Genomic DNA, 14,463 nt, shown 5'->3' with positions numbered 1-14,463 from the left:
CACTAGCACCAACAAACTCCTAGATGAGAAAAGCTAATAGTGACACTTTTAAACAAAGATAAAAAACAACAGGAAATAAGAAAAGCTTTTAAAATTATTTGGATATAATGCCATGTATGGTAGAAATTAGAGTGTTTGGAAATTAAGAAATTTCTAAAGGAATTCAGACCAAATTAAACAGAATAGGGTAAAATAAACAGAAAACTTACTAATATTTCATGTAATGCTTTTTAGTTATTTTAAATGGTATCCTCTTTCACATAGGAGCTACATGGAAGTTAATTCACTTCAAATCTCTTAATGAATTAAATATTACATTCTTAAAAATAATAGCTTATTATAGACTTCCCAATGTTAAGGCCTCTGTAAACCATGTATCTCAGTTACTGATATAATAACATGACTCTGTTTAGTAACACTAACCTTGAACAGCATTAGAGATCTAAGGTCTAGAAAACGAACATCTTAACCAAAGCAGCAAATTTATTTGAAAATTATAAAGCATAATGCCAGTGAGATAAAATTATTTAAATGCTATAAACAGAGATAATCATTTGAAAAACTAACATGGAAAATCCTAGCAGGAGTAACAGAGATTTAATACCCACTGAGATAATAATGTTAGATATACATGAAGATATTCATCACAGCACTATAAGCAGTAATACAATAAATAAGTAAAGCTAGTGATTTAATCACCTGAACACAGAAAGACACTGTACAAATGTTTATAACTATAATGAATAAAACATGTAAATATTTTGATACCTACTAAATAAATACAGCATATGTTTATTATAATTTTTTTGTGACAGAGACAGAGAGAGAAAGAGAGAGGGACAAAAATAGAGACAGATAGACAGGAAGGGAGAGAGATGAGAAGCATCAACTCTTCATTGCAGCTCCTTAGTTGTTCATTGATCGCTTTCTCTTATATGCCTTGATGGGGGTAGGGAGATTATAGCAGAGTGAGTGATCCCTTGCTCAAGCCAGTGACCTTGGGCTCAAGTCAGAGACCTTGGGCTTCAAGCCAGCAACCTTTGGGCTCAAGACAGAGACCATGGGGTCATATCTATAATCCCACACTCAGGCCAGAGACCCTATGCTCAAGCTGGTGAGCCCGCACTCAAGCCAGCAACTTTGGGGTTTCGAACCTGGGTCCTCTGTTTCACAATTTGACACTCTACCTACTGCACCACTACCTGGTCAGGCTGCTTATTATCATTTAAAGTATACATAATATTTAAGCATGTACAAGGTAATAAAAAAAATAATATAGCCTGACTAGGCGGTAGAGCAGTGGATAGAGCGTCAGACAGGGATGCAGAGGACCCAGGTTCGAGACCCTGAGGTTGCTAGCTTGAGTGCGGGCTCATTTGGTTTGAGCAAAAGCTTACCAGCTTAGACCCAAGGTCGCTGGCTCAAGCAAGGGGTTACTCAGTCTGCTGAAGGCCCGTGGTCAAGGCACATACGAGAAAGCAATCAATGAACAACTAAGGTCTCGCAACGAAAAACTGATGATTGATGCTTCTCATCTCTCTCCATTTCTGTCTGTCCCTGTCTAAAAACAAAACAAAACAAAATAATATAGTAGTGTAGCTATGGGTAAAACAGATTTATATTTTTTGATGCTATATGGTGATCTTTTAGTTTAAAAATATCAAATGATATATTCCTAATATTACTTTATACATAGTGAAAGAACTCACAATACTGTCATTAAAATACAAGTATTTTAAAATTATCATCAATCTTGACTGTTAAATGGTTCAAAACAGTTAATGGTTAGTCATATATTTTTAACATAATTTTTATTTGGAAAAAAATCTAATTTTATAACTAGAAACCAAATTTTGGTAAAGATGAGTACAAGGTATTATTCAACTGTCTGGTGAATTAAGCTATTAGGCAGAGAGTTTCTTTTCATCAAAATACTTCTTTTTCATTTGGTATAGAAAAGGACCTTTAAGTTAAAAAAAAGGTCTCTATTAGATCTTAATCATTTTGTATTATCAGACTCATAGTACTTACCTAATTTAGTTTCTTGTTCCCATGCTTGTTCAATAGTGTAAAGTTTTTCCTTGGTAATCTCCAGTTCCTTATTTATAGACTCTATTTGTTGTTTTAGAGATGCATTTTCACACTGAATAAACAGAAACATCACTGAGAAATTATATTATAATTCAGAGTAATATCACAAAAATGGCACTGTCTTAACTTTATATAATATCTTCTAAAACTCACAATCCAGGGTTTTATTTTCAAAATGAGAAGTTCTGAGATATGTAGCTATATGCACATATAATACAAAACACTATTTAAAAATAACCAATCTTGCATATCGAATATGTGGTCCTAGCTGTTGCCATGCTCTTCTTGGTCAAACTACTCACAGCTTCATGACCTTCACCACTAGGGCTCACTTCCCTAATTCACACAAATAGTTACTGAGCATCGCCAGCATGGTATATCAACAACAGAGGATACATGTCAGTAGTGAAAAGAAACAAAAAATTCTGGCTTTCAAAGGCCTAACGATTTGGTACCAGCCTCTGGGCATGAATGTGCGGTAGGAGTTAGGGAGGGTATGTAAGGCAGCATACAGTAAACAGGGAAACGAACATAAAAAAAAACCCATCAAAAATGTCAATATCTAGAAGGAAACAGAGCACATACATACCCAGGGAATAATAAAAGGAGGCATGTGTAGATAGAGTGGTTAAATGAGGTATTAACCACAGAATAAGAGCCAGTCTTGACAAGAAACCAGCCATGAAAAGAAGTGATAAACTGGTAAACCCAGATGCCCTAAAACAGCAAAGAGTTTGAAGTCCTAGAGGACTTCAGGATAGTGAACAAAAATAAGAGTGAAGAAGAAGAAAAAAAATTTAAAAAGTAAAGAGTGGGTTAAGTTAAAGTTGAAAAATAACAGGGGGAGATACCCACAAAAAGAGAAAATAAAAACAAACAACAAAATAAGAAAAACAAAAAGAAAAAAAGATAACAGTGGGCTATACTAGGAAAGGCATGGTATATCAATATGAGGAACTGGATTTAACTTAACTGGAAATAATTTTAAAAAGTTAAGGAGGAGGCCCTGGCCGGTTGGCTCAGTGGTAGAGCGTCGGCCTGGCGTGCAAGGGGTCCCGGGTTCGATTCCCGGCCAGGGCACACAGGAGAAGCGCCCATCTGCTTCTCCACCCCTCCCCCTCTCCTTCCTCTCTGTCTCTCTCTTCCCCTCTCGCAGCCAAGGCTCCATTGGAGCAAAGATGGCCCTGGCGCTGGGGATGGCTTCTCGGCCTCTGCCCCAGGCGCTGGAGTGGCTCTGGTCGCAACAGAGCGACCCCCCCCCCCCCCCGAAGGGGCAGAGCATCGCCCCCTGGTGGGCGGAGCATAGTCCCCTGGTGGGCAGGCCGGGTGGATCCCGGTCGGGCGCATGCGGGAGTCTGTCTGACTGTCTCTCCCCGTTTACAACTTTGGAAAAATACAAAAAAAAAGAAATAAAAAGTTAAGGAGGAAGTTTTAAACAATTATGGGATGCAATGTGGAAAATAAAGGGGTAAACATAAAAATCAGAAATTAGGAAGATATTGTAAAGTCCAGATGAGTGACGATGCTGGTTTAGACTATGATAATAGCAGTGAACATGGAGAAAAGAGGACACATATGAATTAAGTACATTTGGGAAATAAAAACGATGGCCCAAAGAAGTGACTAGAGAGTAACTCCAAGGTATCTGCCTTAACTAAGCAGATAATATGCATATATTGAAATAGGAATGACTATGAGGGGAATAGATAGACATCAGGAGTTCATTTTGGATACATAAAATTGGAGATCCTCTTGAAACATGAGTTGTAAAGTAGGTAATTCCATACAGAAGTTAGCTCTGAGAAGTCAGGCTGGACACATAATGTAGGTAATGTATTTATTTTCTCTTTTTGTGGGTAATATATAGCTATATTTTAAGCTCATTTATTCTTTCTTTTATTAAACACCTATGGCATGCCAGGTATTCTATGCACTAGACTTTAATGGTAAAACAATTCTATTCTAGAACTTGTGTTTTAGTGGGGCAGTTGGAAAATAAGCCAATATATAACACAATGTCAGGTGAAAAGAGTTACGAAAAAATAATAAAACAGAATAAAAAAATTATTAAAGGGGATGTCATGGTGAAAAGAAAAGCAAGATAAGAGAATAAACTTGCCTTTTGGTGACATGCACATACAACCCAGTTCTAGATACTGCAAATACATAGGAGAGAAACACACAAGGGCTTGGGGTATGCCACATATCTTTCTAACCTTTCTTTTTTCCCTTTTACTTCCAGACTCTTTGAAAGTAAAACTCTGGTCTTATTCCAGATCCTATTTCCATCCCCCTGCCCTGGCATCACACCCTCACACTGCCATTTTCATCTCTAATCTTTACTCATTTCTCCCTATTGGCTCTCCATTTTCTCTCCCTCTCCCTTCAAACTTCATTGGTCTCATTTCTTTTTAAAAAGTGATAAAAGGGCCTGACAAGGTGGTGGCCCCGTGGATAGAGCATTGGACTGGGATGTGGAGGACCCAGGTTCAAGACCCCGAGGTCACCAGCTTGAGTGCAGGCTCATCTGGTTGGAGTAAGGCTCGAGCCAAGGTCGCTGGCTCGAGCAAGGGGTCACTCAGTCTGTTGTAGCCCCACGGTCAGGCACATATGAGAAATCAATCAATGAACAACTAAGGAACCGCAAGAAAGAATTGATGTTTCTCATCTCTCTCCCTTCCTGTCTGTCTGTCGTCCCTATCTGTCCCTCCCTCTGACTCTTCCTGTCTCTGCCACACACACACACAAAAAGTGATAAAAGAAAACAAATCCTTCTCTTGATTCTAATTCAATACATATTTCTCATTCTTCTATTATCAAATTTCCAGTTTTTCTATTGCCTTATCACCCATTCCATTTTTGTATTTTCTAATCACCTACCTTGTACATCTTTAAAATTTGGAAATTCAATTTTAATTATTTTATTCTCATGAAACTTACTCTTTTTTTTTTTTGCAATCTACATGTAAATTTATTCAAAATATGTAAGTGTGAGCTTGGGTTTTCTTGAAGAAAGGTTTTTGGGGCTAGCTGGGTTTTTTCCCCACCCAATATGGGCCTCCCTGGACCCAGACAGCTGTCTCTTAGAGGTTTTTAGGTCTTTTCAGCAAGTCTGGCCAGCCAGCCAGCCCCAGCTTTACATATACCAAGGCCTTGTCTCATGGGCTGCAGGAAGCTGAGGTAGATTCCTGGATAAGGAGGTCCTATCTGCAGGTGCACATCTCTCACAGGTGTGCTCACCTGTGAGGCTCCACAGGTGGGTGCTTGTTCCAGGGGCAACTATTTTGGTGCCAAACAGAGGTACTAAACACACACATGAATTAGGCAGAGTTCCTGATGTCATGAAAGGTTAAATTTCAGCAGGGAAGGCAGACACAGAAACACATACAACATGATGGTATAGAAAGAGCAGAACTAAGTATGAGACATAGAACTATTAAAGACGGAGGGAGGGAGTTTGTTCTTTGAAGAAGGATGCTTCAGAAAAAAGGAAACTGTCTAAACAAAGTTTTGAAACGTGAACAGAAATTCACTGAACAGATGAAGTGGGAGAGGGGAAGAGCTTTCTAGATAAAAGAAAGAGCATGTACAAAAGAATATATGTAAGAAAAGACACTTTATTGAAAAACACTGGTAGTTCAGTTTCTAAAACATACACTGAGAAACTACTTAGAACATTATAGGAGATAAAGTGAGGTAAGTGAAGGCTAACCACAAAAGGAGCTTCGCTTTTATTTTATAAGCGACTGGCAGCTCTTGACAGGTTTTAAGCAGGAGAGTGACATGGTCAGATTCACGTTTAGAATTCTAGTGGCAGTACGGAATATGTAACACTGGAGATAGAGATATGAGTAAAAGCTACCACAATAAAGATAGTAAAGAAAAAAGACATTGCCAATAGGGGTAGATACATGGTTCAGAACTATAACTAAGACACAGGAAGTAAAGGAGAGAAAGGGATATAGTACAAGTAAAAATCGTTTTTCTTTTTATTGATTTCAGCGAGAGAGGAAGGGTGAGAGAGAGAGAGAGAGAGAGAGAGAGACCGAGACAGAGACAAGAACTTCGAGCTATTCTTGTGTGTGGCCTGACTGGGGATCAAACTGACAACCTCTGTGTTCAGGACGATGCTTTAACCAACTGAGCTATCCAGCCAAGTCCAAATACAATTATTTTTTAAATTTTGAAAAAATATAAAAAATACTCTTTGGGAAAATAGGTACTAAGTTAAAATTTCTCACTGAATGTTATCTATAGGTGATTTCCTACCTAATTTTCTAATGATAAAGAGAAGAGGAAAAAGGACATTAAAAATGGGGGAAAAATGAATTATTACCACCTTAAATATTTAGAATTTTCTACAAAAATTAACATACTCATCTTTCTTTGGCAAAAAAGTTAAAAGTAATCTCATCACAATTACTTCTAGTTAGTATTAATAAATAATGACGCAGATAATTCTGTGTGAGACATTGAAAGCTACTGAAAATAATATTTTGTTTTATTGAGTATGTCCCCCTAACAAGTAAATGCTTTTGAGGCAACAGGTTTCTATCTCATTCCACTCCATTAGAGGATCTTAAAAGAGAAAAATAAGCCAAAAGACATAAACCCCTATTTCTGATGAGGAAGAGATGAACAGATCAGGAGCTCGTTTTGCCTACTTTAAAAGGTATGGAGGTTAAGTGACTAGAAGAGTTATGTGGCTAGACAAAGGGTCTGGACTGTATTTATGGTTTGAATTAAACTTATGCTTCTTTATCCTACTCTTCTGTATCTCCACTATAAGAGAGAATTGGAATTTGCCAAACTTATCCCTGGTCCAGGAGAGCCATTAGTAAGTATCTCAACCACTCTTGGCTACAATCACCACAAGGAACAGAAAAGCCAGGGACTATGAAAGAATAATTTGTTTTGGAAACAAAGGTAAAGGAAAGATATGGTACTTAATGATGCTTCTTCTCCTGATTATAATATTCTATCTTTTCCTTATTCTTTTTTCTTTTTTTGTTTCCTGGTGGAAAGAGGTTTGATTCAGTTAAATCATGCAGGTTGGCTATGGAGGACTTGGATGAAGTTGTCTAGAAGTCATTCTGCATTTATAGATATCACCAGTGAAAGATGGCTGATATAACAGGGCTCAAGGATTACACAAACTTACTTCTAGGTGTTCCAAGTTAGTTGTTCTTTGAACAAGCATATTATCTTTTTGCAAGATGTCCCTGTACTTAGCAGTGAGTTCATTGTATTGTTTATTGGCCAATTCTAGTTCAGACAGAGAAACGCTATTATCCATAACTTTTTGGAGAGCTGCAATCTTGAAAATGGCCATCTCCTATGTAAATAAGGATACAATAAGTTAAATTAGCGTAATTTTTATCTCGTAAAGCACTAGCCACTTTTGAGAAAGATAATACAACCAAAATGCAAAAATTTTAGAATCATTTAAAAAATAATATTTCTTATGCAAGAAAAATTATTGCAATACTAATTTCTTTCATATTAAGAAATAGTTATTTGGAAAATTTTAATCATAATAAAAATAAAGTGAGTCCTTCTACAACTGTCACAGTAAAATAAAATTCAGTTAATTGAGCAAAATTAAAAAGCAGCAGTGAAATACATCATTAAAATATATCTTTGCCTGGTTATTCTAAATTTCATAAGATTAAAAAAATAACTTCCCTTTTGACACCTGAACGGCAAAATTAGCTTTACAGCTTAGCTATTTCTGCTTATTATGAGTACAAAGACTATGTAACAAAATAATTTTTTTTGTTCACAGAGAGGAAACATTATTTAGGGAGAAAAACACTCCCTTCTTCATAGCTATCTGTAATAAATAATATCAAAACCTTGAAGTTACTTGACTTATGTTCTACTCATTAACTACATAGCTATAAAAAGTCACAATTCAAAGACATAGTACTAAAAAAAAATTCTGAACTTTCAACTCTCTTCAAAGTCAGCTGATTAAGAAGTAAGGCAAGGAATACCAATTTTATGATGTGAAAACAAAGAGTTTACAATAAAATTTATTCTGAAATAAATAAGGAAAAAATATATGTAATGATGTTTCTGATCTCATTTTGACAATTTCTCTTCTCCATGTAAATACTGTATTTTTCCTCTCTATAAGATGCATCTGACTATAAGACACACCTAGGGTTTTAAGAAAGAAAATTAAAAAAAAAATCTGAACCAAATGGTGTGTTAAAATATTTAATAAAATAATGTATTTTTCGCTCCATAGGATGCACCGGCATTTTTCCCTCCACTTTTTTTGGGGGAAAAGTGCGCCTTACAGAGCGAAAATACAGTAAATGCACATTATTCTACAATACCCGCAAGATTCAGTTTCACTTTTTCTTTGAGGAGGGTGAGAGATATTATGTTTCCAATCCATTTTTAAAAATGCCTTGGGGGTTCCAATTGTTGCCAAAAAACAATCCAGGTTGAATAATCAGGATGAAGAAAATTCTAGTTCTTTTTTCCCTTCTATCTGAAACACTACTGTATTTGTAATACCCCAAGAAAAGTATATCCTATAAAACCTTACAAAAAAATAAAAAGAACATTTCTTAAATATCAAAATTTCCTTATTATATGTCCAAATTGATAGATATATGAATTTACCAGAACTCCAACTGCCCTTTGTTGTCCCATCTGGCTGCCTGACCTCACCCTTTCTTCCTGGATAATCACCCTGAGGCCGAAGAGTTCCAGAAAGCTGATCAACCGCCCCTAGAAGAGTTCCAGGAAGCTGAAACTGTAAAACCGTAAAAGGGAACATACCAAAACTTTTGACTCAATACCCCCTCAGGCTCTCCGAAACACTATAAAATTCACCTCTAGTCTGTAACTGGTGCCCTTCTCCCCGGAGAAGTGCCCGGCAGGGTTCCTTTCTTCCTTTCAATAAAGCCTGTTACTCTGGTCTTTTCGGACTCCCATGGATTCCAACATTTGGTGCCGAAACCTGGGACAGGGTACCAGTTGCCTGGACGATCCCTCTTTGCTGTCCAAATGAAGCCTGGCCAAGCAATTGTAGGTCGATTGGCCGGTGATCTGTCCCTGTCCTGAACCCCCCAGACCAGAAAGGTAAGGAGTTTTCTCCCTTCCTCTTCCCTGGTCGGCTTCTCTTTTCCACAAAATTTTCTCTGGTCGGACGGTTTTCTCTGACATGCCTCACATTTTGAAGGGTTTGACTTTCAGTCTCAGCAGACTGCATGGAAGACTAGGTGCCTAGCCAAACCTCTCCACTCTCTCGGCCTCCTTGTCCTCGGAGCTCCCTGACAGGTGGCGACAACCTCTATCAGGGACAACTCCCCCACATGGAGATTCTCTCCTCTTGGGACAGTGACAAAAGGTGGGGACACGCCTCTTGCTCACCTGTCTCCACTATGTGCTCTTTAGAGTCTAAGCCTTCCAACTAGACCCCTCTAGGATATCTCATAAAAAATCTCACTAAGTTGGGCCTCTCTGACCCTTAAGCGAAAAAAACTCACTTTCTTCTGTAACACGGCATGGCCCCAATACATTTTAGACAATGACTCCCATTGGCCTGAAAACGGGACATTTGATTACAGTATTCTGAGGGACCTAGATAATTCTTGCCACTGGACTGGGAAGATCTCAGAAATTCCTTACATGCAGGCTTTCTTCTCCCTCCGTTCCTTTCCTTAATTTCTGTGCCACCTGTTCTACATGCAGGCCATTTTTGGCCAAAGAAATCTCACCTAAAACCTCCGCTCCTAATCTTTCCTTCTCAGTGGACTCCCAACTCTCTCCCCTTCCTGCCTGACCCCCAGGGGCACCCCTCTCTTGGGACCCCTCTCTGGTCCCTCTGCAGATCTCTTCCACTTGAGTGTCTTCCCTCCAGAAAGCCCCCTCCCCTCTCCTCAGAGCTCTAAATCTTTTTGACTCCTCTGACCACATGGCGCCACCACCAGCATTTTAACCTCCTCCTCCTTCTCCTCCTCCTCCTGCAGATTCTGACCCTCCTTCTTTCCATCCAGCTGTTCACACTGTCCATCTGTCTGCTTTCTCTCTTCCTCTCCTCTATGCTAACAACTCCCTGCTATCTCAAAAAACTTAAAAAAGCAGAATTGTCTATTAAACTGTGTGAGTAATCTGTTTTGTCTCTTTGTCAGAAAATATCTCTAGTATAATTTTAATTGAAACAAGCATGCTCATTTAAATTCCTCAATTCATAATTTGTATGTGAAGTCTTTATTTAATGTATAACTGTGTCTGTTTCTAAGGCCTTAAACCAATAATTACCCGCCTCTTAAATCAAGGCTTACTCATCCCCATGGACACTCCCTGCAATATCCCCACCCTTCCAGTTTGAAAACTTTCAGGGGCTTACTGCCTCGTACAAGACTTACACCTAATCAATGAGGCGGTAATTCCCTTCCATCCAGTAGTCCCTAATCTCTACAGGTTACTGTCACACATTCCCTCAAACACCACTCACTTCATGGTCCTAGACTTCAAGAATGCCTTCTTTACCAGCCCTCTACACCCTGACTCTTACTTTCTGTTTGCATTCACCTGGACTGACCTGGACACTAATGCAGCCCAGCAACTTACATGAACTGTCTTACCCCAGGAGTTCAAAAACAGACCACACATGTTAGGGCGGGAACTGGCTCAGAATTTAGCAGCATGCAATCTTAAAATAGTACTCTCTTACAATATATAAATAACTTACTCCTCTGCAGCCCCTCCCTGCCTGCCTCAAGGAGACACACCACCACCCTTCTTAACTTCCTCGCTGTAAAGGAATAGTGTGTCTTCTCTGCTAAGGTTCAACTTCACTCTTAGTCTGTAGCCTATCTAGGTATCACCTTAACCCCCATCACCTAGAGATCTCACCCTAGATTGAACTAAGACCCTCCACAGTCTCCAACCACCTACCACCACAGATCAAATCCTTTCTTTCCTCAGTCTAATAGGCTTCTTTAAACACTGGAGTTCCAATTTTGCTCTATTAGTCAAGCCCCTCAGTGAGATCTTCTGAGCATGGCTTTTAAGGTCCATAATGGCCAAGGAAGTAACAGAAAAGGCAAATAAAGCCCAAAAGAGGTCAGAAAATACGAGCTTTTGGCATATGCTCTTAAAGGTTCTAGAGCCCTAAAGGGCTTCATAGGATTCCATTAGGGCCCTGCTTCAAGAGTGGAAAGAAAGGCCATTGAAACTAAAGCCTGCCAGGCTTTCCAGTCCCACCGTTTGACATGTCTGTGCTGTGTAAAAGGGACACGAGAAGGTAAGCTGCCCCCCTGATTTATGGAGGGAGGGTTCACTCTCTTCTAGCCCTGCTCCAGCTACTTGTGACCTGACCTTGACCAGCATGCTGGGAATTGCCACTGAACACCCAAGGACTTCAATCACGAGCCTAAGGTATTTCTTCCAAGTAGCAGATAAACTGATCTTATTTCTTGTAAACACAAGGGCCATCTACTATGCTTTGCCTGAATATTTAAGTTTTATTTATCCCTCAAATCTCTACTGTAGGTATTGACAGTCTGATTTTGCTACTTTATTTAATGTATAGTGTCTCCATTATTCCTCTTGTCTCAGTGCCCATGCCTATTGTAGACTGGGACCTGCTGCTAATTCCAGCTAGAAGCAGTGGTCACTGAGACTTAAACTCTAGCTGCAAAGTGTAGAAATGTAACCACCCTTTCCCTAAGTACTCGCAGGATTTACAGGTTACTCAGCAAACTGTTCAAAGAGTATTCAAAAGGCGTTTCCAGCATTATATCACCCAAGGATTGACGTTCACATGGACAGGTCCACACACCGTGATCCTGACAACTCCCACTGCTGCTAAGGGTGACTCATTCCTCTGCCCTGACCATCTAGAGCTCAGAAACAGAGAAACAAAACCGACCCCTTGTCTTTCCATTCTTTATTCACTTCTCAGCCTGCCTCACCCAATCAGGGGCTTTCTACTTGTGTGGGACTAACACCTATATGTGTCTCCCTACTAATTAGACAAAAACCTGTACCGTAGTCTATCTCACCCCAAAGATCACGCTAATCCTACCCCATGAGCCTTTTTCAATTCCTAGTACACTATCCGTCAATCTAAGGACCAAACAAGCTATACAGGTAATTCCTCTTTTTACTTTAAAAATTTCTATAAAAATAGGTTTAGGGGCAGGGGGACTGGCCACTGCCTTGTCTTATTCTTGGTCACTCTCTCTCTGAAGCCCAGTGAATCTGTAAACATGGAATCAGTGGTTTCACACAAACTAGGTGTCTTGACTATTGCCTTTCATTGGTCCACTCACTCTATTCATTTTTCTAACTTCTGGACCCTGCCTCTTACATTTGCTCACTAGTTTCTTACAGAACCACATGCAGACCTTCACCAATCAGAAATTTGGAAAAACCCCTTATTCTCAATGCTAGCACCAATTATAGGACCAATCCTAATTTTGTGCCTAATTTTAATGCTTGCCTCTTTCTTTATCAAGTTCCTGCAGGCTCGAATGAAGGAAATCTCCAGGACTACCTACAATATAATGCTTTTACAACCCCTACTCTAACTACCCCAGGGGGGTTCACGAAGGAGGCCCCCAATAGGGATAACAGCAGAAAGTAGCTCCAGAAGATGGCCGGTCCGAGACAAACCTCCTTCCTGAACCCCATACTCTCTCCTTCCCCCCAACTCTTTTTCTTTTTTATCATACCACAGAGTTGAGGAACTGGAGTTCTGGTAAATTCATATATCTATCACAAATAAAAATAGTTTTTATTTTTCAACAGGTTTCTTGTTGTATCATGATTCAGCTTTAAGATTACATTGAAAATAGGTTTATTAGCAAAATAATTTCACCTATTACTACTGTATTTAAAAGAGGATGGTAAGGCCCTTGAGTTCATTTTATTTTTACTTTGAATTTATATCATGCTATGTTAACTCAGACAGGCCAAATGAACATACATATGTTTGAAATAACTATATAATAAAATCAGATGTAAAGCAAGTTGCAGAAAAGTGCACATAGAGTGTAACTTTTTATGTCTTAGTATTTGCAAAAGGAAGCAAAGATAAGCAGTTGCCTACAGGGGGTGAAAGATACAGGGACAGATTTCTCTGACTTTATCTTTTGAATATGCAAATACCTCTATATTCAAATTCCTTTCTTAAAAAAGGAGAAAAGTAATTCCTGAAATTGAAAATAAATGCATAACAAATGAGTTTCAATGTTTATTAAATGCATAGGTAATAATAAAAAGGGAATTATCTGAAGTTAGTGTAGAATATGTTACCTCTTAGTAAGAGACAGTCTAAAGAAAATAAAACCTGTAAAGAAATTTTAAACTATATAAATCTGGTAGCATTGCTGTTGTCACTACTGATACCAATACAAGATAATTATTTTCAAATTAAAGTATAAATATCATAGGATAAAACAAGTAATTATCTTAATGTTAGATTTAATGTTATTTTAATAGAGACTTCCATGTAAGAAAACAAACACAAATACAAAACCAAAGGTTACTAAAATTTCCATACTATTGATATTTACTTACTTCATAATGTTAAATTTGAATTGGTAAGGCCCTAGCCGGTTGGCTCAGTGGTAGAGCTTTGGCCTGGCGTGCAGGAATCCCAGGTTCGATTCCCGGCCAGGGCACACAGGAGAAGCGCCCATCTGCTTCTCCACCCCACCCCCTCTCCTTCCTCTCTGTCTCTCTCTTCCCCTCTTGCAGCCAAGGCTCCATTGGAGCAAAGTTGGCCCGGGCACTGAGGATGGCTCTATGGCCTCTGCCTCAGGTGCTAAAATGGCTCTGTTTGCAACAGAGCAATGCCCCTGATGGGCAGAGCATCACCCCCTGGTGGGCATGCCAGGTGATCCCGGTCGGGTGCATGCGGGAGTCTGTCTGACTGCCTCCCCATTTCCAACTTCAGAAAAATACAAAAAAAAAAAAAAAATTGAATTGGTAATAACAATATGAGGTTATGGTTTAAATTTATACATATTTTTCTGATGTGTCCACTGAAAAGAACTAGTACCAACGACACATCAACCACAGTGACAATGACCAATATTTTTGGTATCTAAATTGTTTCCCCATTAAAAAGAACCAGGAGCCTGACCTGTGGTGGCACAATGGATAAAGTGTCAACCTGGAAACCCTGAGGTTGCCGGTTCAAAACCCTGGGCTTGCCTGGTCAAGGCATATATGGGAGTTGATGCTTTCTGCTCCTCCCTCCTTCTCTCTCTCTCTCTCTCCCCTCTCTATAATGAATAAATAAAATTAAAAAAAAAAACCAGGAGTGGCCCTGGCCGGTTGGCTCAGTGGTAGAGTGTCAGCCTGGCGTGCAGGAGTCCCGGGTTCAATTCCCGGCCAGGG

General features: G+C 39.1%; 1 protein-coding gene across 1 annotated transcript in view; it reads right to left on the bottom strand.

Annotated features, from left to right (window-relative positions):
* CEP290 (centrosomal protein 290) overlaps window positions 1-14,463 on the bottom strand; it is a 107,745-nt gene that overhangs the window by 49,408 nt on the left and 43,874 nt on the right. Inside the window, exons 26-27 of the mRNA XM_066257784.1 lie at window positions 7,253-7,426; window positions 2,032-2,143 (exon numbers count right to left, since the gene is read on the bottom strand). Coding sequence (XP_066113881.1) covers window positions 2,032-2,143; window positions 7,253-7,426 — 286 coding nt within the window. The remainder of the gene's footprint in view (window positions 1-2,031; window positions 2,144-7,252; window positions 7,427-14,463) is intronic.

Source organism: Saccopteryx bilineata, chromosome 2 (genome assembly GCF_036850765.1).
Source record: "Saccopteryx bilineata isolate mSacBil1 chromosome 2, mSacBil1_pri_phased_curated, whole genome shotgun sequence".
NCBI classification, from domain to species: Eukaryota; Metazoa; Chordata; class Mammalia; order Chiroptera; family Emballonuridae; genus Saccopteryx; species Saccopteryx bilineata.
Note: the sequence above shows the minus strand (reverse complement) of the source record. Positions and strands in the feature narration are given on the sequence as shown.